General features: G+C 44.7%; 2 protein-coding genes across 14 annotated transcripts in view; one reads left to right on the top strand and one right to left on the bottom strand.

Annotated features, from left to right (window-relative positions):
• LRBA (LPS responsive beige-like anchor protein) overlaps positions 1 to 13,424 on the top strand; it is a 735,668-nt gene extending 722,244 nt beyond the window's left edge. For 3 of the 4 annotated variants that reach the window (XM_082388949.1, XM_082388948.1, XM_082388951.1), the window contains exons 54-57: positions 6 to 107; positions 3,104 to 3,300; positions 7,757 to 7,908; positions 12,259 to 13,424. In XM_082388949.1, coding sequence (XP_082245075.1) covers positions 6 to 107; positions 3,104 to 3,300; positions 7,757 to 7,908; positions 12,259 to 12,349 — 542 coding nt within the window. In that variant the 3' untranslated portion in view covers positions 12,350 to 13,424. The remainder of the gene's footprint in view (positions 1 to 5; positions 108 to 3,103; positions 3,301 to 7,756; positions 7,909 to 12,258) is intronic. The other variant, XM_082388950.1, reaches the window with a different exon arrangement.
• A 6,263-nt stretch (positions 13,425 to 19,687) lies between these two features.
• DCLK2 (doublecortin like kinase 2) overlaps positions 19,688 to 22,337 on the bottom strand; it is a 155,211-nt gene continuing 152,561 nt past the window's right edge. For 5 of the 10 annotated variants that reach the window (XR_014243600.1, XR_014243601.1, XR_014243602.1 and 2 more), the window contains one exon: positions 20,801 to 20,868. Coding sequence is in view for 4 of the 10 variants with exons in the window: in XM_082388992.1 (XP_082245118.1) it covers positions 20,680 to 20,868 (189 nt within the window). In the remaining 6 variants the exon portion in view is untranslated. Of the gene's footprint in view, positions 20,869 to 22,337 lie in introns of all 10 variants that reach the window. The other 5 variants (XM_082388992.1, XM_082388991.1, XM_082388993.1 and 2 more) reach the window with 2 other exon arrangements.

The raw sequence follows: 22,337 nt of genomic DNA, 5'->3' as shown, positions 1-22,337 counted from the left end.
TTAAGGTGAGACCACCACTCCTCGGGCCATCTTGACAGGCCATGACTCTGAGATCACCTGTGCTGCCGTCTGCGCTGAGCTCGGCCTCGTGTTAAGTGGTTCTAAAGGTAAATCTGTGGGGCCTTCAAAAAATGGATGCATTTTTTTTTGGTGTCTTCTAATAGCAAATTACCAAAGGTGAATTTGGTGCCTTTTTCTCTAAAGCTGTGCTGTGACAGTGACTGTTAGCTCCATGGGACTGTTCACATGAACTGAAACGAAATAAAATTTAAAATTCAGTTCCCTGGTGGCACTAGCCACATTGCAGGGGCTCAGTATGCACCTACGACTAGTGGCTACCGTATTGGACAGCCCAGAAAGGGAACATTTCCATCACTGCGGGAAGTCCTGTTTCACAGCATTGCTCTGAAGAGTGAGGCGAGAACAAGGACAGTCTTAGTGTATTTGTTTATCCTTCTGGACTCTGGGCTGGGTTCCACCTCATACCTGAATGGAAACTCCTGACCCGGTCTGCTTTACTTTCCAAATCTCTGAACTAGGCAGGGGCCAGGATGGCACTGAGAATGGGGTGGAAAGATTCTTCAGCTGGTTGGCCTGGAGGTCTGTCCTATAGCATCGTCACATATTTAGGCCAAAGATATTCAGCAAGCTTTTCTAAGAGCGCACACAACAAATCAGGATCTGACCAGGAGCAGAGCTGTTTCCAATTCGTTGCTTATTCAGCTGTAATAGTCTATTCATCTCTCTGTCTCTCTGCCCTGAACTGAGCTCTGAACACAAAAAAAGTACTGTAATCACATATCTCTTAGGCTTATCTGAGGGAGAAGCGTAGAGTTTTTGAGTCACCTTATGTGTGTCTTGAACTATAATACTTTGTCTAGCTAACGAGACTTATTCAAGAGTCAAATGTTGGTGTTTAAAAATTTAGTTGGTCAAAACAATGAAATAGTAACAATGATGGCAAGAATTCTATAACTACTGGATTTTTTCCCCTTATACCCGATGATTTCATTTATCCTGAGCTAACATGAGTTCCTGGACTGTATGTGATCCAAACTGGACATGTAAAATGAACCTATCATATTACAGGCTGTCCTCACTTTGCACGGTGGTACAGCACCATAAAAATGACCATGCAAGATGAAACCATGCAAAGATATTAAAAATCAATAATTTCAATGGGAAATATTATGAAAAATAATGGGAAAATTTATGATTGTTCCATGGCCTTTAAAAATTTTTATCAAAACATTAAAAATTCTCTTGTTCACTTTTATACACATATGCGTACATACACATATGTATGGACATGAGAAAAATAGTAAAACTCACATGTAGTACACTAATTTAAAACATTAGAAACATTAAGAATGAAAGTATTTTATTTCTTTGTGAAAAAATACATCAAGAGTACTTGGAAAGTGCTTGCCCCCTTCTCTCCGTGTAACTTAAGGTAAGGAGTGAGAATCGTCTCTGTGCCTTGACCAGTTGTCAAACTCCTTCCTAAGTTTGGATCAGCTTCCAACATTTTATCTTCTGTGCTTTCAGTGTCATGAAATATCTCCTAGGTTTCCTTTAATGTGGAGATTTTTGCTGACATCACTTCTGGGACATCCTCATGTTTGTTACAGCACTTTCCATAAGTTTCACAGAACTTATGTCAGTAAGATCACCTTCACTCACTTCCTCTGGCTGCATCTGTAGCGATGTCAACACTCCCACGGTCAGGTCTACCTTCTATAACTCCGTTTATGTTGGCTTCCAATTTTACTTTCAGCTTTGTCACTTCTCATTTCCTTACTTCAGATCCATCTTTGTTGGCCACTACCCTCTTTTGATTATCCATTTTTGTAGAATGTCATACAGTTCCATCCCTGGGAGACAAGGAGGCAACACAACTACAGAGTTTGCTGTCTGTGCATGAGCTGAGTCACAGACATGCAGTGACCATTCACTAACAGACTTTGAAAGAAGTAATGGGGTTGGTCACCCATCATGATGCACACCTGTTATTTATAGTGATTTGTGGACTGACAAGCTGACCATGAAGTGTGTACCTTATGCGGTTCCTGTGATAACTGAAATCTGAACTGTGGCATTGAGGGACTGGGGTCATTTAGAGTGACAACTGAAATTCATGCATGCTGGAACTGTGCAGAGCAAAGACCGCCTTATGTATTTATGTCGAGAACACTAAAAACCTATCAACTCCCTGAGTGGTCAAGAAGAAGCCAAGAGACACGTTTTAATGGTCATGTGGGGAACACGTGATGATTCCATGTAGCCACGAGAACTTTAGCCCGGAGAGGAGCAGGGCATATAGTCTACTTACCCCTTTTGTCCAACTCACCACACAAGCAGTTTTGGTTACCTGCTCCTCTTTTGCTTTTCATGTAGCAGGCACTCAGTCAAGATGCAGTTTCTCCATCCTCCTCAAGCATCTCAGCCTGGAGGTCAGCCCGGAGAGTGGGGAGTGGTGGATGCAAGCTGCTTGGTTTAGGGGACAGCAGGGGGCAGACTTGTTTGCCAAGGAGAAGTGGCAGAAGGATCTCTGTATGAATTTCCCTGGGGGCTGGGGGGTGAGGAGGTGGACTACCAGGGACCTTCTTTCATCGCAAAGTAGCAAGCAGTGGGAGGGAAGCTGTTTTAGGCCTTCCGAAGTTGCCTTAATGAGTTCTCGCCACACAGGCCCCAATGCTGCTACCATCGGGACCCTGTGTGCCTTACAGCAGCTGGTGTTTAACTGAGGCCCAGCCTTCCTGGAAGCTCTTCTAGGATTTGTAATTTGTCCTGTTCCTTTCTGAATTCCTCCGGTTTTTATCATCCCTTGGCATAATGAATTTCATAAAGTAACTTCCCGTCTCTTGAGAAGTGAACTTGAACATGTATGACTCGGCTTTCTTCTTTCCCAAGTGGAAGGTGAGATTTAGCCAGCATGCAGATTTTACAAAATAACTGATATCTAAGATATAATTTTTTAAGGCTTTCTACAACCATGATATGGTACTGGCATCCTGTTTCAATGGTGCTCAAGATTCAGGTCACATTTGTCTGTTCTTATTCAAAAACTTCATTTTGCCTTTTGTTTCTCCTGTTTTCTCAGAAGGACCATGTCTCATACATTCCATGAATGGAGACTTGTTAAGGACTTTGGAGGGTCCTGAAAACTGCCTGAAACCAAAACTCATTCAGGCTTCCAGAGAGGGTCACTGTGTCATATTCTATGAAAATGGCTTCTTCTGTACATTCAGTGTGAATGGAAAACTCCAGGCCACCATGGAAACAGATGATAACATAAGGGTAAGTGTACCTTACAGACTTTTCAACATTCTATGTTTTTACCTCAAAGTGTAAAGGCGAGTGAGGAGGGAGAGGGTTCGCCAAAGAAACCTCTGTGTTTCGTCACCAAGGGCCTCTTTTCCACCCCAAAAGAAAGTCATCAGGTAGCACTTGGACAGGTCTTATCTCCTCCCCAGAGCACAGCCCGTCCCAGCCCTGCCAACTGTACCGCTCAGCCCGAGGTCACTAAGTGGAGCCGGGGATGTTCCTCCAGCCATCCTGGGTGGCTTTCAGTGGCACTGCTCGTTTTTTTATTGTTTTTGGTTTGCTTATCTAAGAAAGTTAACTGCATAGTGTTGTTTTCTGGGTATCTAAGCTAACATAGTGCAATAGAGTACCCCTAAAACCGGCTCTCTTTACACTCGAACAGGCTGATGGCGGGAGTGGTAGGGATGATGATGATTTAGGATTAGCATCTAATTGCAGACTTCACTTCTTTGTGGATAACAAGACCCAAACTCACCAAGTTAAGGAAGTTGTGCTTCAAATTATGATGTGGATCAGGCAAACGTTTTTCATTTTTGGTGTACAAGAGGTGGTAGTGCTGGTGGACCTTCCAGGGTCTTCTTTCATTTTCAGGACAGGGCACCATAAGTATTAGAGGTTGAAGAAAAGAGTAAGGACTGCTCTCGGAGAGGCTGTTTTTTTTTTTTCTTTTCTTTTTTTTTAATATTTATTTTATTCACTTATTTTCTTTATTTTTGGGGCTGCATCAGGTCTTAGTTGCAGCACACAGGATCTTCGTTGCGGGATCTTTCATTGCGGCGCACGGGCTTGCTTTCTCTAGTTGTGGTGTGAAGGTTTTTTTTCTCTCTTGTTGAGGCGTGCGGGCTTAGTTGCCCCGCGATATGTGGGATCCTAGTTCCCCGACCAGGGGTTGAACCCGCGTCCCCTGCATTGGAAGATGGATTCTTTACCACTGGACCAGCAGGGAAGTCCCTAAGGCTATTTTTTCAAGGTCCTTCTTTTCTCACCTCCGAACTCCTTGGTGCAGGTTAAGGTAAAATGAAACTGGTGTTCCTATCATCTCCCGCGATGGGGTTGGAGGGGCATGTGAACTGAGTACAGTGAAGGGACCCAGGATGTATTGGGGGTGGAAAGAAGGTTGCAGAGGCCTCAGCCCTCTGAGTGTGGTTTAAGCTAGTTCTGGCCACTATGCTTATTGTTATACCCCTGACCTGGGGCGACTTAGGTGACATAAATTCTCCCAGTTTTCCAGATCTAGTCTGATCACCCCCTTCTCTCACATAAATATTGGGGTCAAGAAGTATAAGGAACAGAGGCCCTGAATATAGATTACACTGATCAGACTAAGGGCACTTGCTGCTTCTGGATCCTAGGATGATTTCTCAATTCAGTAAATGGCTTTCTTCTCTCTCCCATTCTCTCTGTGAGTTTTCTCCAGTGCATTTTGACCGCCTCTGCCATGAGGGCTGCATACATAGATGCTCACACTCTGCTTTTATTTTTCCCTCCCTTCATTTAAACCAAGTACACATTAGAGGATTTTCCTTTCCTCTTTTCTTTACGATAATAATGTTGATAATCTGTCACTTTGAGTTGCGATTATATTGTCAGCTACACTAATAAATCTGTAAAGTAATTTGAAATCCCTTGCTGGCTAAAACAATTTCTGTGGCATTTCAGTTAGTACCAAAGGCTCTGGGAAGTTCCTCCAGGCAGCAGTCGGAGGCTTTCTGCAGACTGTTCGTACACACATGCTTTTCCTCTCTGCCCTATGGCCGTTGTTTTTTTCCCTCTGTAATATTTCCCACTGGATTTTAGGCTTAAACAATCCATCGCCTTTTCCCCAGCACGCCTGCACTTTATCATACTAACTTGTAAGTGGCAACTGTGTGATTAAAGTGAGCTTGCCTAAAATGAGCACTGCCCGTGCCCGGCTCCAGAGACCCACACTTTCACAGCTAACTGCCTTGGGAAGGGTGGAAGGAAATCACAGGCTTGGACTAAGAGACATCACAGAACAAAAATCTCCACCTCCGTCCTGCAGTCTGAGCCTGTATAAGGAAAGGAGACCATGGAAACAAATTAGTCATTAGCTCAGACCAGAAATGAAGTTTCTTTGAAATAGCAAGAACCCTGCAGGCAGGTGGCCTGGGGAACCTCTGCACTAATCAAGGCCTCCCACCTGTTTTTATTTAGATGCCAGATTGTGCAGTGGCATTTGGGTAACGTATCAGAGCACATCAACTAGGCAATGTTTAGATGTCTTAATGAATAACTTAAATTTAAGTGGGCAGCCTGTACAGAGCAGCAAAGTTATGTTATCCTAAACAAAGGATCACCCCCATTTCACCCATAGGAACTCATTTATTTTGTTTTCCTGGGGAAGCTGTGTCTTAGGATATGATTGTCGCCAGCAGGCTGCTGTGGCCTGCTGGTACCTCCTGGAAACTGGTGCAACTACGGTGTTGTCCGAGCACTCAGGAGTCCAGGGGCTGAGATTCACACGTCCCCAGGGCCCTCCTAAAATCTCTAGTCTCAACCCAACCTGGATTGAGACTGGAGGAGGCGTATGAGAATTGAGAACTACGTGAATGCTGGTTTGGGTGGGAGATAGGGTGCTATTCAGGAAATGCTACCCTCGCTGTTATTATCAGGGAAATTTGACAAGTCCCTCATGAGAAAGGCCAACAAAATATTTTTTAACCTTGGCAGGCACCTGGTTTAATAAAATGTTTTAGGTGCTGATACATGTGTAGTCCTAAAAGTCCAGGTTTTATTTATTTCAACACAGGACTAGGAGTAGGGATTCTTTAGGACAAGGAGTTAAAGATTAATGGTTTTAATTTATGTTTTAATATAGCACTTATCCAGTAAAAAGCCTCAAGTATAAAACTCAAGTGAACCACAACCGTAAGGTTAATGGATTTTCATCAGCTGAATTTTATAAGTGTAGCAAATAATTATTTGTTGTAGTCTTCATTGCATTTCCCAGATAAGCCCCTAGAGATTGACGTTTGTGAAATGAATGGGGGAAAAGGATATTGGTTTTTACTTATATTGAAAAATCTTACTATGGGTATTTGGTTAAAATTTAGAGACAGCTTCTTACATGAAAAGTGTCTTCCACCCACAGGTTTTGATTTCTTAGATGTATTTTTGTGTTCTGGAGAATAAGCTGTACTTAGACCTCTGAAAGTTGGCATTTACTTGAATGTGAATTGAATGGCTATGAAACATTTCTATAATTAAAAAAAAAATTTTGTCAAAGGGTAAAGACTTAAGGCAACTATACTAAAACTCTGAGTACAGAACAGTATAAATATATTTTTCAGAAGGTAGATAGTTTCTTTCTGGCCTACTAGTACAATCTGGATTCCCACATTCACTGTGTCCAGGTGGACATAAGATTACAGGTATTTGCAGTAACTTTTAGAACTCCCAATGTCACCCAGCTAAAGAAAGGAAATGTGTGTGTTAATAAACCAGGAAAAGAAGGTTTGGAGGGAAGGGGGCAGGAGGAGAGGAAGGGGCAGTAGGATCTGCTCCTCAAGTAGGGAGGGACCTTTTATATCAGGAGCTGGCACACTTTCTCTGTTAAAAAAAAAAAAAAAGTAGCCAGAAATGAATGGATGTGCCTTTGTTCCAATAACGCTTATTTATGGGCACTGAAATTTGGAATTCATATAATTTTCACATGTCATGAAATATTCTTTTGATTTTTTTTTTCAACCATGAAAAAAATGTAAAAAGTCATACAAAAACAGGCAGTGGCCTGCCTTTGGTAGGTTTGACAGGACTGAAGAGCAAATTACGTGTCTGTACGTTGAGTTCAGCACTGGCAGGAAGCAGTCAGTCCTGGGGCAAGAAGAAAATGCTTAAACTGGGTTTAATCACCCTGGGAGTCGCGGTTCCCTACCAAGTTGTCTTCCCACCTGCTGTAAACTTCCAGCAGGCCTAGTGAAGGTGCTCAAGCTGTAGGTGGTCTCCTGTGGGGCTGAGCCCCACAGGCAGCAGTGTTTTATCAGTGATATGAGGTCAGCTAGCAGTGTCTGCCCAGCCTCGGTACAAAACAGGCTTAGCATGACCACAGTGCAATGGAGAGATGCCAGGAAGCGCTTCATTTTAGAGTGCTGGTCCCCGTCACAACACGGACAATTTAATTAGTAGTCATAGAATTGGAAGAGTTTGCCACCTCATCCTTAAAAAGCAAGAATTAAAAACAAAAAAAAAGACTCAAGTATTGCCTAAGTTTGCCCATTTGACTTTTGAAACATAGCAAAAGTCTTCTATGACTCATGATTTCCTGAAAACTCTTCAGGAACACATACACACTCTGTCCCTTTGCGCGCTCCAGTAGCCGGCTGGCATCATGTTGAATTAATCAGAGATGTGGGGAGGGCCCAAGTTTTCCGAGAGCCGTGTCTCTACTGAATGTTGCTGTATCTCACAGGCTATCCAGCTGAGCCGGGACGGGCAGTACCTGCTCACCGGAGGAGACAACGGTGTGGTCATGGTCTGGCAGGTGTCTGACCTCAAGCAGCTCTTCGCCTATCCAGGCTGCGACGCCGGGATCCGGGCCATGGCACTGTCTTACGACCAGAGGTAACACTGGAATCGTGGTCTATACTGGTGGCATGAAAACCTGGCGAGGGAATGTATGTAAATGGGCTGATGGATGGGCTGGGTTGTGAGGGTCACCTGTGCAATCAAAAAAGCTGATGAATATTGGGGTTTCCAAGATACTTTTTAAAAAGCATGATTTTGTTTGATGGCATTGCCAGTCTTGGACAAAGGCTGAATTCTCTAGGAATAGACAGGATTTAAGTAACAAAGGCTCCAATTATATTGCTGTAAAGCTTTATATATTAAAGTACCTTTTTTCTTAAACAAAATTTCACGTGAAATGCCTGTATGTCTGTCCATAATGATGCCATTGAGAAATCTGGCTTATTTCCTAAAACCTTCATTTTGGGGAGATAATCTTTATCTGGCATCTTATTTCTTTTTAATATACAGTCTCTCATTTTAGCTCTTAACTTCTTTTACTGTGATAACATATACATAAAATTTACCATTTAAACCTTTTTGGGGGGTGCATAATTCAGTGGCATTAAGTATATTCACATTGTTATACAACTATCACCGCTATTCATTTCCAGAACTTTTTCATCATTCCATCTCATAGTGTCCTTTGATGTGCAGAAGCCTTTAATTTTGATGAAGTCTCATTTATCTATTTTTTTCTGTTGTTGCCTGTGCTTTCAGTGTATATCCAAGAAATCATTGCAAAATTCAGTGTCATGAAGTGCTTCCTCTATATTTTCTCCTAAGAATTTTATAGTTTTAACTCATATTTAGTTTTTTATCCATTTTGAATTAGTTTATATATGATGGTCGTAAGGGTCCAACTTCATTCTTTTGCATGTGGGTATCAGTTTTCTCAGCATTATTTGTTGAAAAGACTGTTCCTATATATGAGAGATTATTTCTGGACTGTCTATTTTATTCTATTGGTCTATATGTCTCTCTCTAAGCCAGTACCACACTGTTTTGATTACTGTAGCTTTACAGTAAGTTTAGAAATCAGGAAGTATGAGACATCCAGTTTTGTTGTTCTTTTTTGAGATTGTTTTGGCTATTCAGGCTCCCTTGAGATTCCATGTGAATTTTAAGATGTTTTTTTTTTTCCTATTTTTGCAAAAAACATTGAGATTCTGATAAGAATTAGGTTGAATCTGTAGATGGCTTTGGCTAATATTGTCATCTTAACAATATTAAGTGTTCCAATCCATGAACACAGGATATCTTTCCATTTATTTATGTTGTCTTTAATTTCTTTCAGCAATATTTTCTGGTTTTCAATATACAAGCCTTTTGCCCCCTTGGTTAAATTTATTCCTGAGCATTTTATTATTTTGTTGTCATTGTTGTTGCTATGATGGAATTGTTCACTGCTTGTATGTAGAAACACAACTTATTTTTTGTATTGTTGATTTTGTATCCTGCAACTTTGCTAATAAGTTCATCAGTTCTAACAGTTTTTTGTGTGTGGAATCTTTAGGATTTTCTACATAAAGATCATGTCACTTGTAATAGAGGTAATTTTACTTCTTCCTTTCCAATTTAGATGCCTTTTATTTCTTTTCCTTGCCTAACTGCTCTGGCTAGGACTTTTCGTACTCTATTGACTAGAAGTGGTGAAAGCAGGTATCCTCATCTTGTTCCCAGTAAGAGGGGGAAAGCTTTCAGTATTCACCATTGAATGTGATGTTAGCTGGGAATTTTTCATAAATGCCCTTTATATCGTGTTGAGGTACTTTCTGTCTCTTCATAGTTTCAGTGTTTTTATCATGAAAGGATGATGAATTTAGTCAAATGTCTTCTCTCATGTGGGTTTTTTTGGTTATTGTTAATTCTGTTGATGTGATATATTACAATTGATTTTTGAATGTTAAACCATCCTTATATTCCAAGAATAAATCCCTCTTGGTCATGGTGTATAATCTTCTTAATATGCTACTGAATTTGGTTTGCTAGTATTTGTTAAAGATTTTTGTATCAGTAATCATAAGGGGTATGGCCTTTGACTTCTTTTCTTGTAATGTCTGTTTCACTTTGGTGTCAGAGTGTGTTGGCCTCATTGAACGACTTAAGAAATGTTCTCTTTAGTTTTTTAGAAGTATTTGAGTTGGTGTTAATCCTTCTTTAAATGTTTGATAGAATTCACCAGTGAAGCTCTCTGGTCCAGGGCTTTTCTTATAGAGAGGTTTTTGATTACTGATTCAGTCTCATTACTAGTTATAAGTCTATTCAGATTTTCTATTTCTCCATGATGAAATTTTGGAATAATGTGTGTTTCTAAGAATTTTTCCATTTCATCTAGGTTATCCCATTTGTTGGCATACAGATGTTCCTGGTATTCTCTGATAATCCTCTTTTTATTTCTATAAAATTGGTAGCAATGTCTCCACTTTATGATTTTAGTAATTTGAGTCTTTCTTTCTAACTAAAAGTTTGTCAATTTTGTTGCCCTTTTCAAAGAAGCAACTTTTGACTTTGTTGATTTTTCTGTTTTTCTATCCCCTATTTCCATTCTAATCTTTATTGTTTCATTCCTTCTGTTACCTTTGGGTTTAGTTTGCAGCTTTTTCTTGTTCTTTCTTTAATGTGTAGAACTAGGTTACTGATTGAGATTTTAAGTATGTGTGTTTACAGCTCTGAATTTTCCTTTTAGCACTGGTTTTGCTGCATCCTGTAAGTTTTGGTTTGTTGTTTTGTTTTCATTTGTCTTGGTATTTTCTAATTTCCCTGAGATTTTTTTCTTTGACCCATTGGTCAGTTTCCACAAACTGATGAATTTTCCAGTTTTCCTTCTGTTATTGATGTCTAGTTTAATTCCGTTGTGATTAGAAAAAATACTTTGTATGATTTCAGTCTTTTTAAAGTGTATTAGGACTTGTGGCCTAATGTATGGTTTATCTTGGAGAATGTTCCATGTGCATTTGAGAAAAATGTGCATTCTGCTGTTGTTGGGTAAATGTTTATGTATGTGTTAGGTCCAATTGGTTTTTAGTATTGTTCAGATCCTCCATTTCCGTATCTTCTTTCTGGTTGTTCTACCCATTATTGAAAGTGGGGTATTGAAGTCTCCAACCATTATTGTAGAACTGTTTTTTCTTCTCTTCAATTCTGTCAGTGTTGGTTCCATATATCTTGGGGGTGCTGATTGGTTCATATATGTTTGTAACTGCTATATACTCTTGATGAATTGACCCTTTTATCATTGCTATATAGTGTCCTTCTTTGTCTCTTGTAACATTTTGACTTAAAACCTATTTTATCTGATATTAGTATAGCCACCCCAGCTTTCTTTTCATTATTATTTGCATGGAACATCTTTTTCCATCCTTTCACTTTCAACCTGTTTAGATCACAGTGAGTCTGTGGTAGACAGCACATAGTTTGATCATGTTTTTAATTCATTTTGCCAGTCTCTCTGCCTTTTGATTGGAGAGTTTAATCACCTTACACATAAAGTAATTACTGATTGATAGGGAAAGACTTGCTTTTGCCATTTTACTGTTTGCTTTCTACACATCTCGGTGCTTTTTTGTCCCTCATATCCTCATTACCGCCTTCTTTTGTGTTTAGCTGATTTTCTTGTTGTGACACATTTTAGTTCCTAATTTTGATATGAGGTACTACTAAGGATACTAAGTATGACATCTAAGGACTCTCCTAACCAAACCATACAGAGAGGTCTAAGGTAGTAAATAGGTTTCTGCCTCCTGGAGAGGCTCCTCTGAACCACCTGTCTTACTGCTTCATCTCTTTCCCTGCACCACCAGCTCAGGGACAGGGGAAGCAAACGGCAACTCCTGTCTATAGTGATCATGTCAGTGAGTCGCTGTGTTGGGAGGACAAGGCCCCTCTACCCTCAACAACACGATGCGACACAGAATATTCTTCTGCAGGGTGGTCAACACTCTGATTTCTTACTCTTCATTCATTCTGTATGTGCCAGATACCTCTGTCAGTCACTTGATTGTGTGCTGCTTCCTCCACCAGCAATTACTTTGAGATTATGATTCTTTATTTTGCTTCCAATACCTAATATAAAAAATTCACCTGCCCAGCCTCTCCGCCCTAGAAATTATCTAGTCTGTTCAGGTTTTTGTGACCCATCTTGCACAAACTAGCTGTACTTTCAATATAAAGGCAAGCTGTGAATTGGATCCTTGTGGAGCGTCAGAGGTGGAACTCTGAGCTTACTCAGAACTGCATTTTAGTCACCAAAAAACATACCGTAAACCTCACAAATTGTAGGTCTGGCTGCCATCTTCTGTATTTACCTTGTGGATTTGGGGAGGGCAGTTCTTTCTTTAGTAACAAAGCCTGAGGACATAAATAAATAGGTTTGTAAACCCCTCCTTCTCTCTCTGCTTCTCCCAGGTGCATCATTTCTGGCATGGCCTCAGGAAGCATTGTTCTGTTCTACAATGACTTTAACCGGTGGCATCATGAATACCAAACCCGCTACTGATAGTGACAGCTGGGCTTCAGCCTTGCCCCCCCAGCCTGGGCACAGGAAGCGCCCTCAGCATCTTTCTCTTAGAAATAGCAATCAATCACATCTGAATGTAACTTAAATTTGCTCTAAGAAGCAAAATATTTTTTAAATTGCTATTTTTGTAGACTTTGCTTGACTTTTTTGGGGGGAATAGCAAAGCAGAAAACTGGCTGCTGGGTTCTGTAGTTTTAAAAAAATCTATATTTTTAGTCATAATGAGAAGTCTATTTTCACCAATTATGGAAATAAATATACAGTGGAGCAAGTAAACCCACTTACGCTAGTTATATCATGGAAAAACACTTCCCGTTTATCTGTAATCGTGAGAAATGTATGATTTTAACAATAAGGAATGGGTTATAATACTGGGATGAGGGAATTTTACGCTGTACTTTGGGTCCTGTATTTTTCCAAACAACTGTGCTTCTTCAGCACTGAAATTTTTGGGATTTAAATAGCAATGTTTAAATTACGGTAAATGTAATTTAAAACATCTCAATGAATTATTTCTATCAATATTATTCTTCGAGCATGTTTTAGGCCTAGAAAATTATGGTTTGGGGGAGGGTATTTTATTTTATTGTGTGGTTATCATAAAGGATCTAATGTTATCGCAAGTGTGAAATATTTACAATGTTTTCCTGATCTGTCCTCTTCTTAGCACACCAAAATGAAATAATGGAAATGCTCTTGGGCTCACAACCTCTGTTTTTCTTTTAAAGTAAATGCAAGTACCAGAGCTCACTCCCCGAGGGCTGACTGTGCTCACGCGCTGAGACAGAGCCATTGTCGGGGCTCCCCCCACCCCCGTCCCCACCCCGGGCCGAGGAACAGAGGCTACTGGGTGCTGTGTGAAGCAACCCTCGTTTTACCTTCTGTTTGTTGTTAAACAATCTTCATCTTCCTTTTGATTAGCAATTTGTACTACGAAAATGTCATTTTGGTGTTGTAGAATTCTACTTTTCTAGCAGATTGCTGTGTGGAATTCTGTGAAAAATATTTGAGAAAAGGTCTGTATTGCATAAATAAATTCTTTGTAAGTTGTGAACTCTGCGTTGAAACTGACATTCCATCTCTATTTCTCTTGCAACTTACTTACCCAAAAGGGGTCGCCTCCTTTTTCCTACACATTCAGCTCTTCTCTAAAAGCAAAGATTTTTAGGAATGGGCCAACTCAGTTGTTTGCCAGAAAAATTAAATAAAATGGTATTTGTTTGTTTTGTTGGTAATAATCTTTTTCACTCCTACTTTTGAAACGATGATGATAATACAGTTATTTGCAAGGAAAATGTCAAACCCTGGTTCAGTCATAGTTTTTGAACAGTAACCAATAGGTGAGCAATTCTCTTGAATGAAAACAGGAAAGTGGGCATTACGGAAACGAGAACACAAGACCTTTATCTATCTAACAAACAACCAAAGGAACTTTATACACTGTTCTAAAATCCACCGTTGTTTTATAAACCATTAACAAAACAATAGATGGTAAAATGTGGGAGAAGGGAAGTACATCTTAGAGTCAAAGACATACCCAAGTTACTGGTAAATGAATATCCTCACTGGTACTAACCTGTGATATCACACTTTGGGAACTTTGGGGAAAGTGGTAGAAGAAAATTAGGAATATCTAAGTCATATGCCAGGCATATGATACTTCTTCAACTACCTATTTTAACAAGTCTGAAGCAAAGTTCATGAAGCAGCTTCCTCTTGGAGCCTAAGAAGAAAATCGGCGCCTCTACCGCCTTTATTGTTTAAAACTTACTTGCAACTGTGGAAAATCCACTGAAACTTAATACCTTACAACTGGCATCAACACACAACTACAGCCAGCCGTCCACATCTGTGGCTTCCACCAACCACGGACGTAGAACCTGCGGCTACCGAGGGCTGGCTGTATCTACTCATAAAACCAATCCCGCTGGCATCAACACAGGGCTTCTTAGGGGTAGGCTCTGTTTAGTACTGTATGTGCTAGGGTTTACTCAACATTCACTTATTTTATCCAATTTTCACTCCTTTAAAAAAAATTACTTCGAATAAATATAAACCAATTAGGGAAAAAAGTCAAAACTGACGTGGCTTGGGATGAAACGGGATGACCTACAACAGCCAGGAACCACGGCGGCACATTCAGTAGGTGACGCGGCTGAGAGGCGGTGTGTTAACATGCGCTGCCTCGGGAAAGGAAGGTTTTCCTCACCGGTAGTGTGGATTCTGACGGAAACATCATCAGTCAAGTCCGTGAGGCTCTAATTTAAGAAATACCACTGGATCTCTAGGAGAAAGCGTATGAGGGCTTAGAGCAGAGAGAACACGAAAACCTGACAGGCACACAGATGCGAACTGGTGGACAATCCACTCAGGAGAAGCTTGTTCCCAAAGTGGACCAAACATCCACAAATAAATGTTCCAATAAATTAATCCAATGAAAAGGAACAATTCTGCCTTGAGATAACCCCACACTTCAGTTCTGCTTGTCAGCATGCGGGACAGTCCCCTGCCTGGGACCCACGGAAGCCGAGGGTAGCATGTGAGGTCGGTAGCTAACCACCAGGCTGCCCATTCCCATTCAGCTCCGAGAGCAGAGCCCAGCCAGGGGCCTGGCCGCACATCTGGGGCCGCGTGTCCTCCCACCTCGCTGTCGGAGGGGCAGAGAGATGGCAGAGGTCACGTGGGTCAAGTTGGCAGACAGCCAGGGAATCTGGACGCAGCCAGACCGCACGCCAGACCGCACGTCCGCGTTGCACCTTCTTCTGCAAATGTAACTGAATTTAAATGGCACGTGACAGTTTAGATCCAGCAAGATAGGACTTCCACGGGAGAGATTTTTCACTAGGGATCTTTGATACGTTTTTACCAGACACGATTTCAAGAGCTCTGGCCTGGTTTGGTTCTCCTTCCTGCAGCAGCCCCACCCCCTCTCCATCACTGCTGAAGAGCCCAGCAGCCCCAGGACAGATTCCTTCCACATCGAAGTAGAAACGTCTTTACACAGGTGGAAGGATCCCACACTGAGCTTGATGGAGCGGCTTGGCCACTCTCTGGCGTGCGCTGGATGGCGGAGGAGCAGCCAGCCCTCACGTCATCACGCGACATCACATTAGGCCAGAGCATGTTCACAAACACACAGAGGAGGAGGACATGAATCTGAAAATCTGCATAAACCATGCGTATCCGCAAATACGCCCGAGCCTCCACTTGGCTATTTCTGCCCCACCACAGACGGAGGAAAGTGTTTTCTACTTCAACTAGGAGAGCAACCAGCCTTGCTACCTCCCTTTTTTGTAGCATAAAGTGTAATGATGTTAATTCTATAGGCATCGCAAGTTATCACTGCAGGGAAAAAGCAAGGAAGCTGGGAAGGCAAAGACCATAAAGTAGCAAATCAAAAATTAAAATTAAAAAATTTTTAATTCTACCTCTTCTATTTTCTCTCAGATGAGTGGGAGAAACGTCTTTTGGATCTTTCTTTTCAATAGATCTGAAAGAGTCCATGATGCATTTCCTGGGTCCCCCAGATCACATGATCACCATATACAAGCCCAAGGCTACGATGAATGACCCTGACACAACACTCCCTGCCCTGCCTGAGCCAGAAATGCAGATTGCTCAAACCAGAGGGCCTCACATCCTTCTTTCTAGAGAACAGGGTGGTCTGACCTGCAGGCAAGGGAAGCAGGTGACCTACAAACGTTCCTCTGAATTCCACGGCAGTCACGTGCCAGAAACATGCAGTGAATTATTTTCCTGTCTCAAGTTCAGGAATATTTTTCCTTGCCAAAACCAAGATTCTGGGGGAGCCCGGCAGAAGCAGCTGGCTGTGCTGCAGTTCAGACTTGGATCAGCTGAGAGACACTCCCCAGGCTTGACCTTAGTGCCAGCACGGGCAGGTGCCCAGCCTCACACCATCAAACTCGGGCTGAAACCCTCCTGACCGCCAAAGGCCATGCTGCCAGCTCTGCCCCAAATGAAGGAGGCTTCTGTTTGAGAAGGAGCATGGCAGGAGCAGGTCAGTCTCTGTACCAAATACCTTTTTCTTCCGCTCAGCTGCTCGATGCTGGTAACACACCCCCACTGAATTCAAGGCTGCACGGTTTATCATAAAATAGCCCCTTAAAATCCATTGGCCAAGACTAACCAAAGTTGCACACATCCGCCTCCCTCAGAGAGACTACTGTCTTCCTTCATCTCACGGAACTCACACGCCCCTGCCCTGAGAACTTCTTAGCCGCCTTGATTTTCTACCACTTTGTCAGGTGTCTTCCCCAGCCCATCCCACCTCCACCTTAGGACACAGATGCTACCCCTAAAGCATCCCTGACCACCTGGAGGGGCACAGCAGCTCCCAGGACACCTGCCCCAGGGCCGGGAGAGGCATGTCCAGGCTCCGTCAGCTCAAGACCCATCTGAGTTTCCTCGTTTGTTGAACAGGAATGTTAGCTGCTCTCTCAGGGTTGTGGTGTGGCTCAAACAAGACAGTGTGAGATAACTCTGTAAACTATGAACTTTTGTTATTATTTAGCACCTAGGCATTTCCCAGAACTAGACAATCGCTCCTTTAGAAAGCAGCGAATTCTGTCACCGGCCTGCTCCTGCAACGCTGCGTTCACTCCTGACCTTCAAGTCTCCTACCCACTGACCTCGGGCCACCACCCAGAGCACCCAAAAGAAGTCTGCACCCCCTGCCACAGAGCAGTTCACTGTGAAGCCACACATCAGGCGGAGGTGCCTCTGGGTTTTCCTAAGCAACACCTGACCACTTCTCCACCAGTCCTTGGCTCCCAGGGCTTTAAACCCCTCGCCACCCTGGCTGCCTTCTTTCGGGCAATGGTTGCTTCATCTGCACCACACACCCCGAGGCCCCAGCGCAGAGCCATACCTGGGAGGCTCGACTCACGCTGCCCACGATCTGCACAGACTTTTCAGGATGCAGCTTAAGGTTATGCTAACGTTTAAGCAGTTCTGTTGGCGCCTAATGACATTGTGCTCGTTGCACTTCTCCCCTCCCAGATCTTTCCCGTGAAGCAGTGAACGCCAGGGCCTTGGCCACTGAATCACAGGACTTCACGCTTTGATGTCACATCTCAGGTTTGGATCAGTGCTCTAACCTGCTGAGATCGTCTTAAATCAGTCCATCCCATTTAAAACAGTGGATAAGGATTCTTTCTGCGTTGTCATACACATCATATGCAAAACTAAACAAAACAAGGACACTGAGTGCTGTGGCCTCTCTTTAGAGCTGCACTGTCCAGCTTGGCAGGTGGAGCAACACGGGGCTATTAAACGCTTGAAATGTGCCTGGTCCAGCCTGAGATGTGCCATACATGTCAATACACACCAGGTTTCAAAGACTTAGGACAAAGAAGTAAGGTAAAGTATCCCAATGATTGTTTTTTACATTGATCACATGTTGAAATAATACTTTAAAGGGATGTATTTAGATATACTGGGTTAAATAAACTATAATTTCACCTGTTCCTTTTTACATTTTTTTTAATATGGTACCAGGAAATGTTAAATTATGTGGCTTACACTGTATTTCCATGGGACGGCAAACTGCCCCGAAAGTCCTCCTCCAAGACAGCATCACTACCCAGCGCTCTTTCTTCCAATATGGTTTATCTGTTCTGAACTGTCCCCCATCTCCTGATTCACGTTTCACAATCGTATTCACGCAGCTAATCTGGGGGAGTTACGCCAAATGCTTCCATCTGTATATTCCATGTACTTTCACGTCATGGCAACCTTTCTGAAGAAAGAGAGACAGACTCCCGCTGACTCCTGGCTGGGCCCAGCAGGCGGCCCACGACGGCTTCGGCAGGTCACTGCTTCCCTTGCTCTCTTCAAAGGTCAACTTCTGTAGACATGGCTCCCCTGCTGGAATAAGGGGATGAACATAAACCAAGCGCAGGCCTCTCTCTCCGTGCGGGAGCGGAGGAACCCAGCAATAAAGGACCTCTATTTAATTTGGATCCTGAGACCAGAATAAGAGCTCAGTAACGTTTGCTACATGTGTGGGTGAATGAACAATTTGCTTGTGGTGTCGGAGCCTTTATTTAGGATCATCATCTAGATGGCCACTCACGTCCAGGCCTCGATTGACCCTGGACAACAGGCTGCCTTCAAAAGAGCACAGGTTTGATGTCTGTGGAATCTGAAACCACATCATGGCTCTGTCTCCTGCCAGTCCCATGACCTACTTCTGGGCTTGTTCCTTTACCACCACTTAACGCTCTAGGTGTTTGTGGGATTTAATTACTAAAGAACTGCTTGGCCACTGCCAGGCCACGTTGCCACACCCAGCTCAGGCTACTCCCGTCTCCAGGCCATCCAGGGTGCCATAGAACGTGGGAGCACGTGCGGGACAGAAGGCGCTCCTCCTCCTGCCACCAGTGACTGGCACTGCCCTGGCCATTTATTTTCTTAAGTCTTTAACAAATGTCTTTGAACCTCGCAATTTGAGAGATGGTCAGTACACTAAAGGCCTCACTCCATCATTCTTCCATTTTCATTTTCTTTATCCTCATTTTTCTCCTCTTTCTTTTACATTAGCTCTTCGCTTCCATTAACAAACATTTTTCTATTGGAAGCTATGAAAAAGCTCGCTCTTTAACCAGTGAGAGGAGCGACAGGCAGAATGTTCTGGACCTGCCCATCACTACCCTCTCTTGAAGCCTGCACCCACTGGAGCTGTGCGCCCAGGAAGCCCATCTGCATTCTGTCACCTGCCTCTGGATTGGATCACAGGTCAGCACCAGCCCAGAGAGAAATCGTCACACAGCAGTGTGAACGAAGAGAACCAGAGCTGAAAGATACGGTTTCAAGCCGTGGTGTTGTGCAGCCTTGCAAAGCTGGGGACAGAAGCAGTTACAGGCTAAGCCAGAGACCAGGCAAGCAGACGTTATGAGGGAACAGAAACCAAGAGCCGAAACGCAATGAAAGAAGCAGAGACAGGAGACGGCACAACCTCTGAGACAGGCACAGACAGACAAGAACAGCTGCCCCAGCTCCCCATTTCCTATAAAGCCTGACCTTCCTGTCTCTGGTTCCATCAGAGTTCTCTGTGGTACACTAATAATCTCTATTCCTTTTTGAGCTTTTGTTGTGTGAGTTTCTGCACCTGTAATCAAACACAGTTCCATCCAGGTGCACCTCTGTGCGTTCTTCCCAAGCACCTCTCTTCCCCGTTGTGACCCCGAGACAAAAATCAACACTGGCACCAGCCAGAACCTGGGCCGGGGAGGTGTTGCTCTGACCACACACTCTTTGCAAAACCACCACGCAGGAACCTCTACCCACCCTGACCGCTATTTCTCAAGAAGGAAAAGTTTATTGGATACACTTGTAGGCGGCAAAAGTCTTAATTAACAATGAGAATGAACTACAGGCCCACCCGTTTAGAAGATGAGCAGGTAAAACAAATACACTGATTATATACAATCATTAAAAAGAGCAGGGTGGTGGAAAAAAGGAAAAACTGCCAGCAGCCTTCCAGAAGGTTAGTAACAGAGGATGTCTGCAGGCACCTTCCCGCCCAGTCCCGACTGTGCCCCGCGCTTCCTGTGGGTTGTTGCCGCCGCTGCAGATGAAAAGCACATGGAGAAGGGAGGCTCCCGCGGCTCCTGGGGCCGCTGGTTGGTCCTGCTCTGCCCGCAGCCGGACCTGGAGAAGGAAGCGCCCGGCAACGCGGCATGCACCACGCCTCTCGTTAAAAAGCCCCAAGGACAAGGTCGTCAGCATTTTCTAATACGGTCGTGGGAAGAGTCAGGGAAACACAACTGCGAGGGAAGAAACGGCCTTCCCTGCGGTCTGCGCACAAGTCCAGAGCCAGTGTCGTCCTAGACGAGCCCCCGAGGCTGGGCGGAGTGCCGGGACCAGGGGGTCCGCTCGGGCTCCAAGCCTTGCGCGGGAAGCCAGCCCCCGACCCCCGTCAGCAGAGGAAGGGCGCCCACAAAGGGACAGACGCAGTTCTGAGTTGCTTGTAAGAAAAAGGGAGCCCTCCTGAGTTTACTTAAATAAGAGAGAGATCTCGGTGCATCCAAAGTGTTTCTATAAAAATGCGCTCAATGTCAGATAAAAGTTGCACATTCTCCTGGTGACGCCGTCAAATGTCCACTGAACTGAGAAGACAGAGAATTTAAACGAAGCCGCTCCGAGGACCTGTCCCCGAAGCCGACGCGCACAGGCCCCTCCAGGACCCGGGCGGAACGCGCGGGAAGCGGTGGGCCTGGAAGCGCGCTCTCCACCCCGGCGATGCGATGCGCGGTGCGGGCGGCGATGCGGGCGGCGGGGGCGGCCGGTCAGTCGCGGTGGCGGCGCCAGGTCCCCGCCCGCTCGCACTCCGCGGCGGCGGCGGCGGCGGCAGGAGAGCGCGGGGGCGACTCCGGGGACGCAGGGGGCTCCGGCGCAGCGGGCTCCAGGCCGGGCCGGCTGCCGTCCGCGCCGAGCTTACTGCCGAAGATCTGGCCCTCCTTATCTAGAGCCGTGTTCTGAGGAGAGAGCAGGAGACAGTTAGCCCGCCGCCTCGGTCCCGGCACCGCGAGCAGGGCGCGGAGAGCATGCACGGCGGGAACAGGAGAGGAGAAGTAACGCCCGGCTGCCCCCGACGGCGGCCCACGGGCCAGCCCGTCCCCGGCGCCGCGGCCTCTGCTCCTACGGCCCTGGACGCGGCCTGGGCAGATCCTCCCCGGCTCCGGCTCCCAGCTGCCTGGGTTCGGGGCGCTTCTCCCCGCGCCCCTGAGCCCAGAAGAGTCCTGGACAAGAAGCAAACCCCACAAGAATGCGAGGTCCCTGACAGCTAACTCTTCTAAAGAAGGTTCCCCGTCGGGGATTCGAACAGTACTCACGGGTCGTCTATAGTAAGTACCTCCCACCCCACCATCACACCGGTGCCCCGTAACCTATGAAAGCCCTGGCAATCGATGGTGCTGCATTACCCATCCTTCCATCCTCCACCATCTCCTCTTCTTTGTGCGGGTGTCTTATCCTGTCACACCCCCAAGGGTTTTAACCTGCTCCAGGGGCACAGAAGACGTCTTACCTCCTGACCCTAGCCTGGGAGGCTGGCCCTGACCTGCCTTCCTCCTCCTCTGAGTGGACTTGAGCACTTCTGCTCGGCCAGGCAGGCCCGGCCAGCGGCCCCCTCACTGGGTTTTCCAAACGTGGGGAGCTTTCGGTTCTCAGGCACCTTTAGTTACAAGGCACGGGGACCAGAAGTCCTTTTGTGGTCTAACCACCTTGAGGGGAAAATGCACCACTGATTCTTCCAGTACTCTGACTGGAAGGAAAAAAAAAAAAAAAAGTCTGGAGAAAATATGAACAACGGGGCTTCCTAGGACAGACTTGGGTGGCTGCCTTCGGGGCACTTGGTGTCAACTGGAAAACAGGTGCTCTCCACAGGCCCTTCCCAGCTCGGGCTGAACGCTCAGGGATTGCCAAGGACAATTTCCGTTACCTGGAGAAGAGGTAACTGTGGACAAGCCAAATCAGAAACTCAGCATCGCTCTTTAACAAGCTTCCAAGCTCCCAGTATGAGCAGAGGCCAGGCCACCCCTCAGTGAAAACACTGAAAGCGGGGAGAGGCGGCATTCACTTTTTTCTACCATAAAACTTCCCCTGGGTAGAAGAAAGCAACAGTGCCGCAGTTATTTCTCCTCTTCCCTTCCCGTCAAGAAGACGCATGTGTGCAGCGGAAGGAAGCACTGTCGTGCAGTTAGTACATACCATCGCCTGGGACCTAGTCAGAGGAAAGCAATGCAGGCGGCGTGAGAGGCAAGAGGAGCGAGGAGAGAAGCAGGGACAGAAACTAGACTTACTTTCAACAGAAGCAACACAGTCCAAACAGTTTTGTCTATCTTAAGCCCAAATCCTTTCCAACTTCCCCCCTGAAAGAAGCATAATCCCCGAGTGGGGAAGCACTCTTTTTGAATCCATCCTTTCTCCAGTCAGCTACAAGGCT

The sequence above is a fragment of the Balaenoptera borealis genome, assembly GCF_965194805.1.
Source record: "Balaenoptera borealis genome assembly, chromosome: 4".
NCBI classification, from domain to species: Eukaryota; Metazoa; Chordata; class Mammalia; order Artiodactyla; family Balaenopteridae; genus Balaenoptera; species Balaenoptera borealis.
Note: the sequence above shows the minus strand (reverse complement) of the source record. Positions and strands in the feature narration are given on the sequence as shown.